Below are 18,801 nucleotides of genomic sequence, written 5' to 3'. Positions count from 1 at the left end.
CTTGCCCCCATCCACCTCCTTGGTCACTTTCTCAAAAAACTCAATAAGGTTAGTAAGGCACGACCTACCTGCCACAAAACCATGCTGACTATCACCTATCAATTCATTACTCTCCAAATAACTATAAATCCTATAGAACATAGAACATAGAACATAGAACATTACAGCGCAGAACAGGCCCTTCGGCCCACGATGTTGCACCGACCAGTTAAAAAAAAAACTGTGACCCTCCAACCTAAACCAATTTCTTTTCGTCCATGAACCTATCTACGGATCTCTTAAACGCCCCCAAACTAGGCGCATTTACTACTGATGCTGGCAGGGCATTCCAATCCCTCACCACCCTCTGGGTAAAGAACCTACCCCTGACATCGGTTCTATAACTACCCCCCCTCAATTTAAAGCCATGCCCCCTCGTGCTGGATTTCTCCATCAGAGGAAAAAGGCTATCACTATCCACCCTATCTAAACCTCTAATCATCTTATATGTTTCAATAAGATCCCCTCTTAGCCGCCGCCTTTCCAGCGAAAACAATCCCAAATCCCTCAGCCTCTCCTCATAGGATCTCCCCTCCATACCAGGCAACATCCTGGTAAACCTCCTCTGCACCCTCTCCAAAGCCTCCACATCCTTCCTGTAATGTGGGGACCAGAACTGCACACAGTACTCCAAGTGCGGCCGCACCAGAGTTGTGTACAGTTGCAACATAACGCTACGACTCCTAAATTCAATCCTCCTACCAATAAACGCCAAGACACCATATGCCTTCTTAACAACCTTATCCACTTGATTCCCAACTTTCAGGGATCTATGCACACATACACCTAGATCCCTCTGCTCCTCCACACTATTCAAAGTCCTCCCGTTAGCCCTATACCCCTTATAATTTTTTCCAACATCTTGCCGACAACAGAAGTGAGACTCACCGGTCTATAATTCCCGGGGAAGTCTCTGTTCCCCTTCTTAAACAATGGGACAACATTCGCTAACCTCCAATCTTCTGGTACTATACCAGAGGCCAACGACGACCTGAAGATCAGAGCCAGAGGCGCTGCAATCACTTCTCTTGCCTCCCAGAGAATCCTTGGATAAATCCCATCCGGACCAGGGGATTTATCTATTTTCAGACCCTCCAGAATATCCTGCACATCCTCCTTATCAACTGTAATACTGTCTATTCTACTCCCTTGCAACCCAGTGTCCTCCTCAGCTATATTCATGTCCCCTTGCGTGAACACCGAAGAGAAATATTGGTTCAATGCTTCACCAATCTCCTCCGGTTCCACACATAACTTCCCTCTGCCATCTATAACTGGCCCTAAACTTGCCCTAACCAACCTTCTGTTCTTGACATACCTATAGAACGCCTTAGGATTCTCTTTAACCCTATCCGCCAAAGTCTTCTCATGTCCCCTTTTAGCCCTTCAACTCCCTCTTAGCCAATCTAAAGCTTTCTAGTGCACTACCCGAGTGCTCACGTCTCATCCGAACATAAGCCTCCTTTTTCTTTTTAACCAACAAAGAAACTTTTTTGGTGCACCACGGTTCCCTAGCCCTACCAATTCCTCCTTGCCTGACAGGGACATACCTATCACAGACTCGCAGTAGCTGCTCCTTGAAAAAACTCCACATGTCGGACGTTCCCAGTCCCTGTAATCTCCTAGTCCAACCTATGTTTCCTAATTCTCTCCTAATAGCCTCATAATTACCCTTCCCCCAGCTAAAACCACTGGCCCGAGGTTCATGCCTATCCCTTTCCATCACCAAGGTGAACGTAACCGAATTGTGGTCACTATCACCAAAATGCACACCAACTTCCAAGTCTAGCACCTGGTCTGACTCATTTCCCAGCACCAGATCCAATATAGCCTCACCTCTAGTTGGCCTGTCTACATACTGAGTCAAAAAACCTTCCTGCACGCTTTGAACAAAAACTGACCCCTCTAACGAGCTAGAGCTATAACAATTCCAGTCAATATTAGTCAAGTTAAAATCCCCCATAACAATTGCCCTATTACTTTCACTCCTAAGCAGGATTGACTCCGCAATCCTTTCCTCAACCTCTCTAGAACTTTTAGGAGGTCTATAAAAGACTCCCAACAGGGTGACCTCTCCTCTCCTATTTCTAATCTCCGCCCATACTACCTCAACAGATAAGTCCTCATCAAACCTCCTCTCTGACACTGTGATACAATCTCTGACCAATAATGCTACCCCTCCCCCTCTTCTACCTCCTTCCCTACTTCGACTAAAACATTTGAACCCCGGGACCTGCAGCATCCATTCCTGCCCCTGCTCTATCCATGTCTCTGAAATAGCCACAACATCGAAGTCCCAGGTACTGATCCACGCTGCAAGTTCACCCACTTTATTGCGAATACTCCTGGCATTGAAGTATACACATTTCAAACAGGTCACACCTGCCCCTAAAAAGGTCCCAATGGTCCAGGAACCTGAATCCCTGCCCCCTGCACCATTCCCTCAGCCACACATTCATCCTCCACCTCACTCCATTCCTTTCCTCACCTTCCCGTGGCACAGGCAGCAATCCTGAGATTACTACCTTTGCTTTCCTCCTTCTCAGCTGTCTCCCTAATTCCCTATACTCTTTTTTCATGTTCCCTTCCCCCTTCTTACCCACATCAGCGGTACCAATATGTACCGCTACCTCCGGCTCCTCTCCCTCCCCCCTCAGGATTTCTGGGACTCGCCCAGCGACATCCTGGATCCCAGCCCCAGGGAGGCAGACCACCATGCGAGACTCCCGCCTGCCTCCGCAAAATCACCTGTCCGTCCCCCTGACTGTCGAGTCCCCGATTAATACCGCCTTCCTCCTCCTTTCCTCAGCCCTCTGAGTTACAGGGCCGGACTCCACTCCGGAGACACGGCCACTGCTGCTTCCCCCAGATGGGCTGTCCCCCCCAACAGTACTCAGACAGGAGTACTTGTTATGTAGGGGCACTTCCACCGGGGTGCTCTCAATCACCCGAGCTTTACCCTTCCTGGCTGTCACCCACTTGGCCTCCTCCCGTGGCCCTGGTGTGACCACCTGATGATAGCTCTTGTCTATCACCTCCTCATTCTCCCTCATCAGCCTAAGATCGTCAAGCTGCAGTTCCAGCTCCCTAACACGGTCCCTCAGGAACCGCAGCTCGACACACCCCTCACAGATGTGGATGTCCGGGAGGCCAGGTGCCTCCAGGACCTCCCACATACTGCACTGCGAGCACCACACTGGCTTAACACTCATATTTCACCCTTTCCTCCGAGGTACACAGAGAAAAGTAAATTATAAAAAAATAAGAAACTCACCCCTGCTCGCCCTTTCTGCCTAAGCTCGATGAGCCAAAGCCCCTCAGTTCTCACTCAGCTCCCTCTCACTCCACTGCCCGCTCCCAACGCTGCCCGTTAGATAGTGGGGCCTGCCTTTTAAACCTCCCGTGCACGAAAAAAAACTCAAAAGACCCTTCCCAGAAAACCCCGCGGCCACTGCCGGTTTCGCGCCAAAATTTAAAAATAATTAAATAAATAAATAACACCCGCAAAAAAGTACTTTAAATTAAATCTTACCCCAAAAATCCTGTCAGCAGTCACACCTCTGCCTTTCTCCAAAGCAACAAAGAGGACAGCACTCATCCTTTTCCAACACTATCCTAAATCTAACAGAATTGTGGCCACTATTTGCCACATGTTCCCCTACCGAAACTTTGAAGACCTGACCGGGCTCATTCCCCAGTACTCAGTCCAGTATAGCCCCCTCTCTAGTCGGGCTATCTACATATTGTTCCAAAGAACCTTCCAGTACGCATTTTACAAATTCCTCCCCATTCAGAGTCCCTGCTCTCAGCGATTTCCAGTCTATACCAGGGAAATTGAAGTCTCCCACTACAACAACCCTACTTTTCCTGCACCTATCCAGTATCTCCTGACATATCCGTTCTTCCACTTCCCTTGGGCTGTTGGGGGGCCTGTAGTATACCCCCAACATAGTGACTGCGCCCTTCCTGTTTCTGAGCTCCACCCACAGTGACTCGTTACATGACCCCTCTGAATTGTCCTCCCTCTGCACCGCTGTAATATGCTCTCCAACTAATACTGCTACTCCCCCACCTCTTTTGGCCCCTCCTCTGTCTCGCCTAAAACACTTGTACCCCGGAATATTCAGCTGCCAGTCCTGTCCCTCTTTCAACCAAGTCTCTGTCACCGCAACCACATCCAAATTCCTCGTGAGCATTAAGGCCCTAAGTTCATCTGTCTTACCTGCTACGCTCCTTGCATTGAAGTATAAGCACTCCAGACCTCCAGGCCCAGTCAGGTCATCCTCCCCCAGAGTGCTCTTCTTCTTTGCCAGCCTTGTCCCAGCCCCAAGCTCGTCTCCAGCCTCTACACTTGTAGACCTAATATTTTGATCCCCACCCCCCTGCCATACTAGTCCACCGCAAGTCCGCAGTACATCCACCCAGGTCCTTCTCCTCTGTGAAAACCGAGGCAAAATACTCATTAAGCACCTCTGCCATTTCTCCTGGTTCCATACTGATTTTCCCACCTTCACCTTTTATGGGCCCTAATCCTTCACGTCTCATCCTTTTACTCTTCACATATTTATAGAACGCCTTAGGGTTTTCCTTAATTCTACTTGCCAAGGCCATCTCGTGACCCCTTCTGGCTCTCCTAATTTCCTTCTTTAGTCCCTTCCTACAAGCCGTATACTCATCTAGATCCCTATCTTCGCCAAACTCTCTGAACCTTTTGTACATTTTCCTTTTCTTCTCGACGAGGTCCCGCACAGCTATCGTGCACCACGGTTCCTTTAACCTACCAACACCTCCCTGTCTGCTCGGAACATTGTCCTGTAGAACCCTAGACAGACATTCCTTGAAAAACTGCCACCTGTCGAAGCTCTTTGGATTCTCCTTTGCCTTATCTGCCAAAACAATTTTGTCCCCCCTTTTTGCCCTCCTGATTTCTCTCTTAACTCTACTCCTACACCCCCTATACTCTTCAAGGGATTCACTTGATCCCAGCTGCCTCTGCATGTCATGTGCCTCTTTCTTCTTCTTGACCAGGGCCTCAATATCCCGAGTCATCCAGGGTTCCCTACTTCTCCCAGCCTTGCCTTTCACTCTGAGAGGAATGTGTTTACCCTGAACCTGGTTAACACACTTTTGAAAGCGTGCCACTTACCAGACATCCCTTTGCCTTCCCACAGACTCCTCCAAATAACATTTGAAAGTTCCTGCCTGATACCATCAAAATTGGCCTTATCCCAATTTAGAATTTTAACTTTTGGGACAGACCTATCATTCTCCATAGCTATCTCAAAACTAATAGAATTATGGTCACTGGTCCCAAAGTGATCCCTCACTAACACTACTGTCACCTGCCCTTCCTTATTTCCCAAGAGGAGGTCAAGTTTTGCCCCCTCTCTAGTCGGGCCATCCACTGACAATGAGAAATTCCTCCTGAATACACTCAACAAATTTCTCTCCATCCAACCCTCTAATACTATGGCTGTCCCAGTCAATGTTGGGAAAGTTAAAATCTCCGACTATTCCCACCCTATTTTTCTTGGAGCTATCTGTAATCTGACAAAGTTGACACTTTGGCCTTAGTATGTCCTGACCCTGTGAAAGATAACAACATTGCCGTGCTGGTGGGGACAAATACCCGGCTGGTGAGAGAGTTGGTGGAGTCCTGTAAAGAACAGGCGGGAGAACGCTTCTTGGGTACTTTGACCATACACCCCGTCCTCCGAGAAGCTTATGAGACACTCACCCAGTCTGAAACAACAGAAGGGGTAGACAAGCATGGTACTGTGTGGTTTACCCAGCACAAACCAATCACCTTGCAACCAGGACAAGTGTTTAAAGTCACTGGCCTCCCAAAGTTTCCTGGTGATTTCACAGACCAGCTAGCACTGATAGATCAGCCTATTGACACTTTTTCCCCTGAAGAGTTGTGGGTGAGGCCTGAGGTTCATCTTGCATCAGTTGTTTCCAGCAGACGCATTACTGTGACTGTGAAGAACCTGTCATCCAGAGAAATCTCCTTGAAACGTGGGACTCCAGTAGCCCATATTTTTCCAGTAGCCCCTGTTCCTCTGCCGAGGGCACAGTGTGCGGATAAAGCTGCAATCGAACTGACCCCTTCCTCTTTTGATTTTGGAGCCTCTCCTATACCAGAGGAGGCAAGGAGGCATCTCTGTGAGAGAATGATGGAGAGGAAAGAGGTTTTCTCTCAGCACGAGTGGGATGTAGGTTGTTCTAAAAGCACCAGACATGAAATAAGACTGAAGGATGCAAGGCCCTTCCGAGAGAGGTCACGTCGCTTGTCGCCTGCTGACTTTGAGCATGTGCGCCAGCACCTACAGGAACTACAAAGCCATGGCATCATCTCTGAATCGCGTAGTCCCTACGCATCGCCAATAGTAGTCGTACGCAAGAAGTCAGGGAAGGTACGAATGTGCGTGGACTACCGAACCCTTAACCTTCGAACAATACCGGACCAGTACACTGTCCCAAGGATAGAAGACGCTCTTCACTGCTTGTCTGGGAGTAAATGGTTCACAGTCCTCGACCTGAGGAGCGGGTACTATCAAATACCCATGAGTGAGGCTGACAAGGAGAAGACCGCTTTTATCTGCCCATTGCGTTTTTATCAGTTCGAACGCATGCCTCAGGGAATTTCCGGAGCACCGGCCACTTTTCAGAGAGTCATGGAACATACTGTCGGCGACATGAACTTTCTGGAGGTGTTGGTGTACCTGGATGATCTCATTGTGTTTGGACGAACCCTCGAAGAACACGAGGAGCGGTTGCTCAAAGTGCTTGACCGGCTCCAAGAAGAAGATCTGAAGCTGTCGCTTGACAAGTGCCAGTTTGGCAGGACTTCTGTCACCTACGTTGGACATGTAGTGTCGCAGGACGGAATAGCGACGGATCCATCCAAGGTAGAGGCTGTTGTATCCTGGCCAAGACCCCAAACGGTGACAGAGCTCAGATCCTTCCTTGGATTTTGTGGCTACTATCGCCGCTTTGTCAAGGACTTCTCCAAACTCTGCCGTCCCCTCAACGGACTCCTTCAAGGATATCCTCCCCGTCCCCGCTCCAAGGGGAGTCAGACTGCAAACTCACCTGACAAGACTTACTTCAAGCCTTCTGAACCCTTTGGCTCTCGGTGGGGTGAGCAATGCGAACATGCTTTCCAAGGACTCAAGACCCGGCTCACCAAAGCCCCTGTATTGGCGTTCGCGGATCCACAGAAGCCTTACATTCTGCACGTGGATGCTAGCCTGGACGGACTAGGTGGTGTCTTATACCAAGAGCATGATGATGGTCTACGCCCAGTTGCATTGATCAGCAGAAGTCTCTCGGCATCTGAGAAAAACTATCCAGCACACAAACTGGAGTTTTTAGCTCTCAAGTGGGCTATTGTGGATAAGCTACATGACTATCTTTACGGAGCTACTGTACAAGTCAGAACGGGGAGCACTTCAGCGGTCACGGGCATTCGGCCTCTGATATTCGGGTAAGCGTTCTCCAAGGCGGCCTTCGCGACACACGACAGCGCAGAGTCGCTGAGCAGAAACTGATAGCCAAGTTCCGCACACACGAGGACGGCCTCAACCGGGATATTGGGTTCATGTCACACTATTTGTAACTCCCACAGTTGTGTGGACCTGCAGAGTTTCACTGGCTGTCTTGTCTGGAGACAATACACATCTTTTTGGCCTGTCTTGATGCTCTCTCCACTCACATTGTTTTGTTTCTTAAAGACTTGATTAGTTGTAAGTATTCGCATTCCAACCATTATTCATGTAAATTGAGTTTGTGTCTTTATATGCTCTGTTTGTGAACAGAATTCCCACTCACCTGAAGAAGGGGCTTGGAGCTCCGAAAGCTTGTGTGGCTTTTGCTACCAAATAAACCTGTTGGACTTTAACCTGGTGTTGTTAAACTTCTTACTGTGTTTGCCCCAGTCCAACGCCGGCATCTCCACATCATCACTTTCAGTCCAGCAGAGCTTCAAGCTGCTCAGAAAAGTGACCCGTGTATAGGAGAAATATGGCTAGCTGTCAATCAGAAGGCACCGGCAAGTCAAATACAGGCAAACCAACCTGATCTTACACTTCTGAAACGAGAGTGGGGGAAGTGGTCAATCGAGCAGGGTCTGCTTTACAGGACAGTCAAACAGTCTGACCTACGCTTACGACAGCTTGTGCTCCCCAAGCAGTTCCACCGTATGATTCTGAAGTCACTGCATGACAACAATGGACATCTGGGATTTGACAAGACCTATGCACTCGTCTGTGACAGATTCTTCTGGCCCCGCATGAAGCAAGACGTAGAGACATACTGCAAGACATGTGAACGCTGCATTAAGAGAAAGACTCTGCCACAGAGAGCAGCACCACTTTCCCACATCCCAAGTTCAGGCCCTATGGATCTTGTATGCATTGACTTTCTCTCCATAGAACCTGATTCCCGCAATGTGTGCAATGTGTTGGTAGTCACTGACCACTTCACTCGGTATGCACAAGCATTCCCAACCAAGGATCAGAGAGCCATAACGGTTGCCAGAACTCTATGGGAGAAATACTTCATTCACTACGGCCTAACAACTCGCAAAGTGGATTGGGGACTGGCTATCCGACAGGAAGCAAAGAGTCGGAATAAATGGGTGTTTTTCCGGTTGGAGGAAGGTAACTAGTGGCGTGCCGCAGGGATCGGTACTCGGGCCGCAACTATTTACCATTTATATAGATGATCTGGAGGAGGGGACGGAGTGTAGGGTAACGAAGTTTGCAGACGACACAAAGATAAGTGGAAAAGTGAATCGTGTGGAGGACGGAGAAGATCTGCAGAGAGATTTGGACAGGCTGAGTGAGTGGGCGAGGATATGGCAAATGGAGTATAACGTTGAGAAATGCGAGGTTATACACTTTGGAGGAAATAATAACAAATGGGATTACTATCTCAATGGAAACAAATTAAAACATGCTACCGTGCAAAGGGACCTGGGGGTCCTTGTGCATGAGACGCAAAAGCCCAGTCTGCAGGTACAACAGGTGATCAAGGCGGCAAATGGGATGTTGGCCTATATCGCGAGGGGGATAGAATATCCCCGGAGGAAACCCACGCAGACACGGGGAGAATGTGCAGACTCCACACAGACAGTGACCCAAGCCGGGAATCGAACCCAGGTCCCTGGAGCTGTGAAGCAGCAGTGCTAACCACTGTGCTACCGTGCCGCCCCGGAGGTTTACGACATGGAAACAGGCCCTCCGGCCCAACTTGCTGAGGCTGCCCTTTTTTGTTAAATCCCGAAGCTAATCCCAATTGCCCACATTTGGCCCATATCCCTCTATACCCATCTTACCCATGTAACTGTCTAAACGCTTTTTAAAAACAAAATTGTACCCACCTCTACTACTACCTCTGGCAGCTCGTTCCAGACACTCACCACCCTCTGTGTGAAAAAATTGCCCCTCTGGACACTTTTGTATCTCTCTCCTTAAACCTATGCCCTCTAGTTTTAGACTCCTCTACCTTTGGGAAAAGTATTGACTATCTAGCTGATCTGTGCCCCTCATTATTTTATAGACCTCTATAAGCCTCCTACGCTCCAGAGAAAAAAGTCCCAGTCTATTCAGCCTCTCCTTATAACTCAATCCATCAAGTCCCGGTAGCATCCTAGTAAATCTTTTCTGCACTCTTTCTAGTTTAATAATATCCTTTCTATAATAGGGTGACCAGAATTGCACACAGTATTCCAAGTGTGGCCTTACCAATGTCTTGCACAACTTCAACAAGACGTCCCAACTCCTGTATTCAATGTTCTGACCGATGAAACCAAGCATGCCGAATGCCTTCTTCACCACTCTGTCCACCTGTGACTCCACTTTCAAGGAGCTATGAACATGTACCCCTCGATCTCTTTGTTCTGTAACTCTCCCCAACCATTAACTGAGTAAGTCCTGCCCTGATTCAATCTACCAAAATGCATCACCTCGCATTTATCTAAATTAAACTCCATCTGCCATTTGTCAGCCCACTGGCCCAATTGATCAAGATCCCGTTGCAATTGGAGATAACCTTCCTCACTGTCCACTATGACACCAATCTTGGTGTAATCTGCAAACTTACTAACCATGCCTCCTAAATTCTCATCCAAATCATTAATATAAATGACAAATAACAGTGGGCCCAGCACTGATCCTTGAGGCACACCGCTGGTCACAGGCCTCCAGTTTGAAAAACAACTCTCTACAACCACCCTCTGGCTTCTGTTATCAAGCCAATTTTGTATCCACTTAGCTACCTCACCCTGGATCCCATGAGATTTAACTTTATGCAACACCCTACCATGCGGTACCTTGTCAAAGGCCTTGCTAAAGTCCATGTAGACAATATCAACTGCACTGCCCTCATCTACCTTCTTGGTTACTCCTTCAAAAAACTCAATCAAATTTGTGAGATGTGATTTTCCACTCACAAAGCCATGCTGACTGTCCCTAATCAGTTCTTGCCTTTCTGAAGTTTAATGCGGAAAAGTGTGAGGTGATTCACTTTGGAACGAGTAACAGGAATACAGAGTACTGGGCTAATGGTAAGATACTTGGTCGTGTGGATGAACAGAGGGATATGGGTGTCCATGTGCATAGATCCCTGAAAGTTGGCACCCAGGTTGATGGGGTTGTTAAGAAGGCATACGGTGTGTTAGCTTTTATTGGTAGAGGGATTGAGTTTCGGAGCCAGGAGGTCACGCTGCAACTGTACAAAACTCTGGTGCGGCCGCATTTGGAGTATTGCGTACAGTTCTGGTCGCCGCATTATAGGAAAGATGTGGAAGTGTTGGAAAGGGTGCAGAGGATATTTACCAGGATGTTGCCTGGTATGGTGGGAAAATCATATGAGGAAAGGCTGAGGGGCTTGAGGTTGTTTTCGTTAGAGAGAAGAAAGTTAAGAGGTGACTTAATAGAGGCATACAAGATGATCAGAGGATTAGATAGGGTGGATAGTGAGAGCCTTTTTCCTCGGATGGTGATGGCTAGCACGAGGGGACATAGCTTTAAATTGAGGGGTGAGAGATATAGGACAGATGTCAGAGGTAGGTTCTTTACTCAGAAAGTAGTAAGGGCGTGGAATGCCCTGCCTGCAGCAGTCGTGGACTCGTCAACATTAAGAGCATTCAAATGGTTATTGGATAAACATATGGATGATATTGGAATAGTGTAGATTAGAGGGGCTTTAGATTGGTACCACTGGTCGGCGCAACATCGAGGGCCGAAGGGCCTGTACTGCGCTGTAATGTTCTATGTTCCATGAATGCCTGGACTTTGGAAGGAGGAATGGAGACATAGACTATTTTCTGAATGGGAAAATGCTGAGGAAATCAGAAGCACAAAGGGACTTGGGATCATTGTTCAAGATTCTCTTCAGGTTAACGTGCAGGTTCAGTCGGAAATTTGGAAGGTAAATGTAATGTTAGCATTCATGGCGAGAGGGCTAGAATACAAGAGCAGAGACGTGTTTCTGAGGTTGTATAAGGCTCTGGTCAGACGAGAGAAATTCAGGGAGTTGGGTGCGAGGCTAAAAAGTAAGGCCTCCAGGGTAGCAATCTCTGGACTGCTCCCGGTGTCTAGTGCAAGTGAGGCTCGGAACAGGGAGATTCTACAGTTCAACGCGTGGCTAAAGGACTGGTGCAAGAGGGAGGGTTTTAAATTCATAGATAACTGGGAAATCTTCAAGTCAGGATGGCAACTGTACAGAAAGGATGGGTTACACCTCAACTGGAAGGGAGCAAATATCCTGGCTGGGAGTTTTGCGAGAGTGTTTCGGCAGGATTTAAACTAGTGTGGCAGGGGGGTGGGGAACAAAACAGAGGTCAGTAAATACTGAGGCTGGGGTTGAGCTGGGGGCCAGGGCAAGGCTAGCTAAGAAGAGGAGCACTCTGGAGGAGGATGACCTGACTGGGCCTGGAGGTCTGGAGTGCATCTGCTTCATGCGAGGAGCGTAACGGGTAAAACAGACGAACGTAGGGCCTTAATGCTTATGCGGAATTTGGATGTGGTTGCGGTGACGGAAACTTGCTTAAAAGGACAGGACTGGCAGCTGAACATTCCGGGGTATAAGTGTTTTAGGCGAGACAGAGGAGGGGCTAAAAAAGGTGGGGGAGTAGCGATATTAGTTAAGGAGCATATTACCGCGGTGCAGAGGGTAGACAACTTAGAGGGGTCATGTACTGAGTCGCTGTGGGTGGAACTCAGAAACAGGAAGGGTGCAGTCACTATGCTGGGGGTGTACTACAGACCACCCAACAGCCCACAGGAAGTGGAGGAAAGGATGTGTCAGGAGATTCTGGATAGGTGCAGAAAAAATAGGGTTGTTGTACTGGGGGACTTTAATTTCCCTGGCACAGACTGGAAAGTGCTTAGAGCTGGGGGACCGGACGGGGAGGAATTTGTAAAATGCGTACTGGAAGGTTCTTTGGAACAGTATGTAGATAGCCCGACTAGAGAGGGGGCTATACTGGACCTAGTTCTGGGAAATGAGCCCGGTCAGGTCGTCAAAGTTTCGGTAGGGGAACATGTGGCAAATAGTGACCACAACTCTGTTAACTTTAGGATAGTAATAGACAAGGATGAGTGCTGTCCTACGGGCAGGGTGCTAAATTGGGGGAAGACTAACTATAGCCGGATTAGGCAGGAATTGGTGGATGTTGATTGGGAGAGGATGTTCGAGGGTAAGTCCGCGTCTGGCATGTGGGAGTCTTTTAAGGAACTATTGATAAGGCTGCAGGATAGGCATGTGCCTGTAAAAAGGAAAGATAGGAAAGGTAGGATTCGAGAGCCGTGGATAACCAGGGAAATTGAGGATCTGATTAAAATGAAAAGGGAGGTGTACGTTAAGTCCAGGCAACTGAAAACAGATGGAGCTCTGGAGGAATACAGAGAGAGTAGGAAAGAACTCAAACGGGGAGTTAGAAGGGCAAAAAGAGGTCACGAGATGTTCTTGGCAGGCAGGATTAAGGAGAATCCTAAGGCATTCTATTCATACGTTAGGAACAAAAGAGTTGTCAGGGAGAAAATCGGACCTCTCAGGGACAAAGGAGGGGAATTATGCTTAGAACTCAAGGGAATAGGGGAGATCCTAAATGAATACTTTGCATCGGTATTCACGAAGGAGAGGGGCGTGTTAACCGGGAGTGTCTCGGAGGGAGGTGTTGACCCGTTAGAGAAAATCTCCATTACAAGAGAGGAAGTGTTAGGTTTTTTAGGGAACATTAAAACTGACAAAGCCCCAGGGCCTGATGGCATCTATCCTCGACTGCTCAGGGAGACGAGAGATGAAATTGCTGGACCACTGACGGAAATCTTTGTCGCTTCTTTGGACACGGGTGAGGTCCCTGAGGATTGGAGGATAGCGAATGTGGTCCTGTTATTTAAGAAGGGTAGCAGGGATAACCCAGGAAATTATAGGCCGGTGAGCTTGACGTCCGTGGTAGGGAAGTTGTTGGAGAGGATTCTTAGAGACAGGATGTATGTGCATTTAGAACGGAACAATCTCATTAGTGACAGACAGCATGGTTTTGTAAGAGCAAGGTCGGGCCTTACAAATTTAGTGGAGTTTTTTGAGGAAGTGACAAAAACGGTTGATGAAGGAAGGGCCGTGAATGTCGTCTATATGGATTTCAGTAAGGCATTTGACAAAGTCCCACATGGCAGGTTGGTTAAGAAGGTTAAGGCTCATGGGATACAAGGAGAAGTGGCTAGATGGGTGGAGAACTGGCTTGGCCATAGGAGACAGAGGGTAGTGGTCGAAGGGTCTTTTTCCGGCTGGAGGTCTGTGACCAGTGGTGTTCCGCAGGGCTCTGTACTGGGACCTCTGCTATTTGTGATATATATAAATGATTTGGAAGAAGGTGTAACTGGTGTAATCAGCAAGTTTGCGGATGACACGAAGATGGCTGGACTTGCGGATAGCGAAGAGCATTGTCGGGCAATACAACAGGATATAGATAGGCTGGAAAATTGGGCAGAGAGGTGGCAGATGGAGTTTAATCTGGATAAATGCGAAGTCATGCATTTTGGAAGAAATAATGTAGGGAGGAGTTATACAATAAATGGCAGAGTCATCAGGAGTATAGAAAAACAGAGGGACCTAGGTGTGCAAGTCCACAAATCCTTGAAGGTGGCAACACAGGTGGAGAAAGTGGTGAAGAAGGCAAATGGTATGCTTGCCTTTATAGGACGGGGTATAGAGTATAAAAGCTGGAGTCTGATGATGCAGCTGTATAGAACGCTGGTTCGGCCACATTTGGAGTACTGCGTCCAGTTCTGGTCGCCGCACTACCAGAAGGACGTGGAGGCGTTAGAGAGAGTGCAGAGAAGGTTTACCAGGATGTTGCCTGGTATGGAGGGTCTTAGCTATGAGGAGAGATTGGGTAGACTGGGGTTGTTCTCCTTGGAAAGACGGAGAATGAGGGGAGATCTAATAGAGGTATACAAGATTATGAAGAGTCTAGATAGGGTGAACAGTGGGAAGCTTTTTCCCAGGTCGGAGGTGACGATCACGAGGGGTCACGGACTCAAGCTGAGAGGGGCGAAGTATAACTCGGATATCAGAGGGACGTTTTTTACACAGAGGGTGGTGGGGGCCTGGAATGCGCTGCCAAGTAGGGTGGTGGAGGCAGGCACGCTGACATCGTTTAAGACTTACCTGGATAGTCACATGAGCAGCCTGGGATGGAGGGATACAAACGATTGGTCTAGTTGGACCAAGGAGCGGCACAGGCTTGGAGGGCCGAAGGGCCTGTTTCCTGTGCTGTACTGTTCTTTGTTCTCTTTATTGACTCCATTTGGAGTATTGTGAACAGTTTTGCGCCCCGCATCGAAGGAAGGATGTGCTGGCCTTGGAAAGGGTCCAGAGGAGGTTCACAAGAATGATCCCTGGAATGAATAGCTTGTTGTATGAGAAACGGTTGAGGACTCTGGGTTGTACTCATTGGAGTTTAGAAGGATGAGGGGGGATCTTATTGAAACTTACAGGATACTGCGAGGCCTGGATAGAGTGGACGTGGAGAGGATGTTTTCACTGGTAGAAAAAACTAGAACCAGAGAGCACAACCTCAGGCTAAAGGGACAATCCTTTAAAACAGAGATGAGGAGGAATTTCTTCAGCCAGAGAGTGGTGAATCTGTGGAACTCTTTGCCGCAGAAGGCTGTGGAGGCCGGGTCACTGAGTGTCTTTAAGACAGAGATAGATAGGTTCCTGATTAATAAGGGGATCAGGGGTTATGGGGAAAAGGCAGGAGAATGGGGATGAGAAAAGTATCAGCCATGATTGAGTGGCAGAGTAGATTCGATGGGCCGAATGGCCTAATTCTGCTCTTATGTCTCATGGTCTCATGGTCTGTCTAAGCCAGCTTGGAATATTTTGAATGCCCCAGTCCCACAGCTGTCTGGGATAACCCTGTGAGCAAGAAATCCCTCCTGGCGTGCGTGACCCCTCACTTTGAAGTCACGTGCCATACTTCTTGACTCCAGCACCAGGGGAAACCTCCTCTCAATATTCATTGCTCTCTCACGCGACTGGATATTCTGCCCAGGGATTTTGAATCGCCTGTGTCCCTCACCACAGATTGTCACACTGACACATGGTACCGTATTTAACCACAGACAATACAAACTATTCCCCGGACACACGATGCCTAACCTCGTTTGGGAACCTTTGAAGACAATGGTTCCTGTGGAGTTTCAGGAGAAGTGGTGTCAGTGCCATCCTCAACAAGCTGGATCTGAAACACAGTCAGCAGAACAATCAGCAAGCCCGCACGCAGCGCCCTGCGTCTGCAGCACCCCGCGTCTGCAGCACCCCAAACACACACACGCGCAGCGCCCTGCGCCCCAAACACACACACGCGCAGCGCCCTGCGCCCCAAACACACACACGCGCAGCGCCCTGCGCCCCAAACACACACACGCGCAGCGCCCTGCACCCCAAACACACACACGCCCAGTGCCCGGCGCCCCAAACACACACACGCGCAGTGCCCTGCGCCCCAAACACACACACGCGCAGTGCCCTGCGTCCCAAACACACACACGCGCAGTGCCCTGCGTCCCAAACACACACACGCGCAGTGCCCTGCGCCCCAAACACACACACGCGCAGTGCCCTGCGCCCCAAACACACACACGCGCAGTGCCCGGCGCCCCAAACACACACACGAGCAGTGCCCCGCGCCCCAAACACACACACGCGCAGTGCCCTGCGTCCCAAACACACACACGCGCAGTGCCCCGCGCCCCAAACACACACACGCGCAGTGCCCTGCGCCCCAAACACACACACGCGCAGTGCCCTGCGTCCCAAACACACACACGCGCAGTGCCCTGCGTCCCAAACACACACACGCGCAGTGCCCTGCGTCCCAAACACACACACGCGCAGTGCCCTGCGCCCCAAACACACACACGCGCAGTGCGCTGCACCCCAAACACACACACGCGCAGTGCCCTGCGTCCCAAACACACACACGCGCAGTGCCCCGCGCCCCAAACACACACGCGCAGTGCCCTGCGCCCCAAACACACACACGCGCAGTGCCCTGCGTCCCAAACACACACACGCGCAGTGCCCTGCGTCCCAAACACACACACGCGCAGTGCCCTGCGTCCCAAACACACACACGCGCAGTGCCCTGCGCCCCAAACACACACACGCGCAGTGCGCTGCACCCCAAACACACACACGCGCAGTGCCCTGCGTCCCAAACACACACACGCGCAGTGCCCCTCGCCCCAAACACACACGCGCAGTGCCCTGCGCCCCAAACACACACACGAGCAGTGCCCTGCGTCCCAAACACACACACGCGCAGTGCCCTGCGTCCCAAACACACACACGCGCAGTGCCCTGCGCCCCAAACACACACACGCACAGTGCCCCGCGCCCCAAACACACACACGCGCAGTGCGCTGCACCCGAAACACACACACGCACAGTGCCCCGCGCCCCAAACACACACACGCGCAGTGCCCTGCGCCCCAAACACACACACGCACAGTGCCCCGCGCCCCAAACACACACACGCGCAGTGCCCGGCGCCCCAAACACACACACGCGCAGTGCCCTGCGTCCCAAACACACACACGCGCAGTGCCCTGCGTCCCAAACACACACACGCGCAGTGCCCTGCGTCCCAAACACACACACGCACAGTGCCCCGCGCCCCAAACACACACACGCGCAGTGCCCGGCGCCCCAAACACACACACGCGCAGTGCCGTGCCCCAAACACACACACGCGCAGTGCCCGGCGCCCCAAACACACACACGCGCAGTGCCGTGCCCCAAACACACACACGCGCAGTGCCCTGCGTCCCAAACACACGCGCAGTGCCCTGCGCCCCAAACACACACACGCGCAGTGCCCTGCGCCCCAAACACGCGCCGTGCCCTGCGTCCCAAACACACACACGCGCAGTGCCCTGCGTCCCAAACACACACACGCACAGTGCCCCGCGCCCCAAACACACACACGCGCAGTGCCCTGCGTCCCAAACACACACACGCGCAGTGCCCTGCGTCCCAAACACACACACGCACAGTGCCCTGCGTCCCAAACACAAACACGCGCAGTGCCCTGGGTCCCAAACACAAACACGCGCAGTGCCCTGGGTCCCAAACACACACACGCGCAGTGCCCTGCGCCCCAAACACAAACACGCGCAGTGCCCTGGGTCCCAAACACAAACACGCGCAGTGCCCTGCGTCCCAAACACACACACGCGCAGCGCCCTGCGCCCCAAACACACACACGCCCAGTGCCCTGCGTCCCAAACACACACACGCGCAGTGCCCTGCGCCCCAAACACACACACGCACAGTGCCCTGCGCCCCAAACACACACACGCGCAGTGCCCTGCGTCCCAAACACACACACGCACAGTGCCCCGCGCCCCAAACACACACACGCGCCGTGCCCTGCGTCCCAAACACACACACGCACAGTGCCCTGCGCCCCAAACACACACACGCGCAGTGCCCTGCGCCCCAAACACACACACGCGCAGTGCCCCGTGCCCCAAACACACACACGCGCAGTGCCCCGTGCCCCAAACACACACACGCCCAGTGCCCCGTGCCCCAAACACACACACGCGCCGTGCCCTGCGTCCCAAACACACACACGCACAGTGCCCCGTGCCCCAAACACACACACGCCCAGTGCCCCGTGCCCCAAACACACACACGCGCCGTGCCCTGCGTCCCAAACACACACACGCACAGTGCCCCGCGCCCCAAACACACACACGCACAGTGCCCCGCGCCCCAAACACACACACGCGCAGTGCCCTGCGTCCCAAACACACACACGCGCCGTGCCCTGCGTCCCAAACACACACACGCACAGTGCCCCGCGCCCCAAACACACACACGCACAGTGCCCCGCGCCCCAAACACACACACGCGCAGTGCCCTGCGTCCCAAACACACACACGCGCAGTGCCCTGCGTCCCAAACACACACACGCGCAGTGCCCTGGGTCCCAAACACAAACACGCGCAGTGCCCTGGGTCCCAAACACAAACACGCGCAGTGCCCTGGGTCCCAAACACACACACGCCCAGTGCCCGGTGCCCCAAACACACACACTCACTGCGCCCCAAACACACACACTCACTGCGCCCGAAACACACACACTCACTGCGCCCGAAACACACACACTCACTGCGCCCCAAACACACACACTCACTGCGCCCGAAACACACACACTCACTGCGCCCCAAACAC

The 18,801-nt window shown here is 51.1% G+C and overlaps 1 protein-coding gene across 1 annotated transcript in view; it reads right to left on the bottom strand.

Annotated features, from left to right (window-relative positions):
- Positions 1-18,801, bottom strand: part of LOC144487303 (dynactin subunit 1-like) — a gene marked incomplete at its 3' end in the record, with an annotated part of 197,364 nt that overhangs the window by 148,300 nt on the left and 30,263 nt on the right. The window contains exon 2 of the mRNA XM_078205383.1: positions 15,718-15,799. Within this exon, the coding sequence (XP_078061509.1) occupies positions 15,718-15,799 (82 nt within the window). The remainder of the gene's footprint in view (positions 1-15,717; positions 15,800-18,801) is intronic.

Source organism: Mustelus asterias, unplaced genomic scaffold, assembly GCF_964213995.1.
Source record: "Mustelus asterias unplaced genomic scaffold, sMusAst1.hap1.1 HAP1_SCAFFOLD_722, whole genome shotgun sequence".
In the NCBI taxonomy this organism is placed as follows: Eukaryota; Metazoa; Chordata; class Chondrichthyes; order Carcharhiniformes; family Triakidae; genus Mustelus; species Mustelus asterias.
The sequence above is the reverse complement of the archived record's forward strand: the minus strand, read 5'-3'. Positions and strand labels throughout refer to the sequence as shown.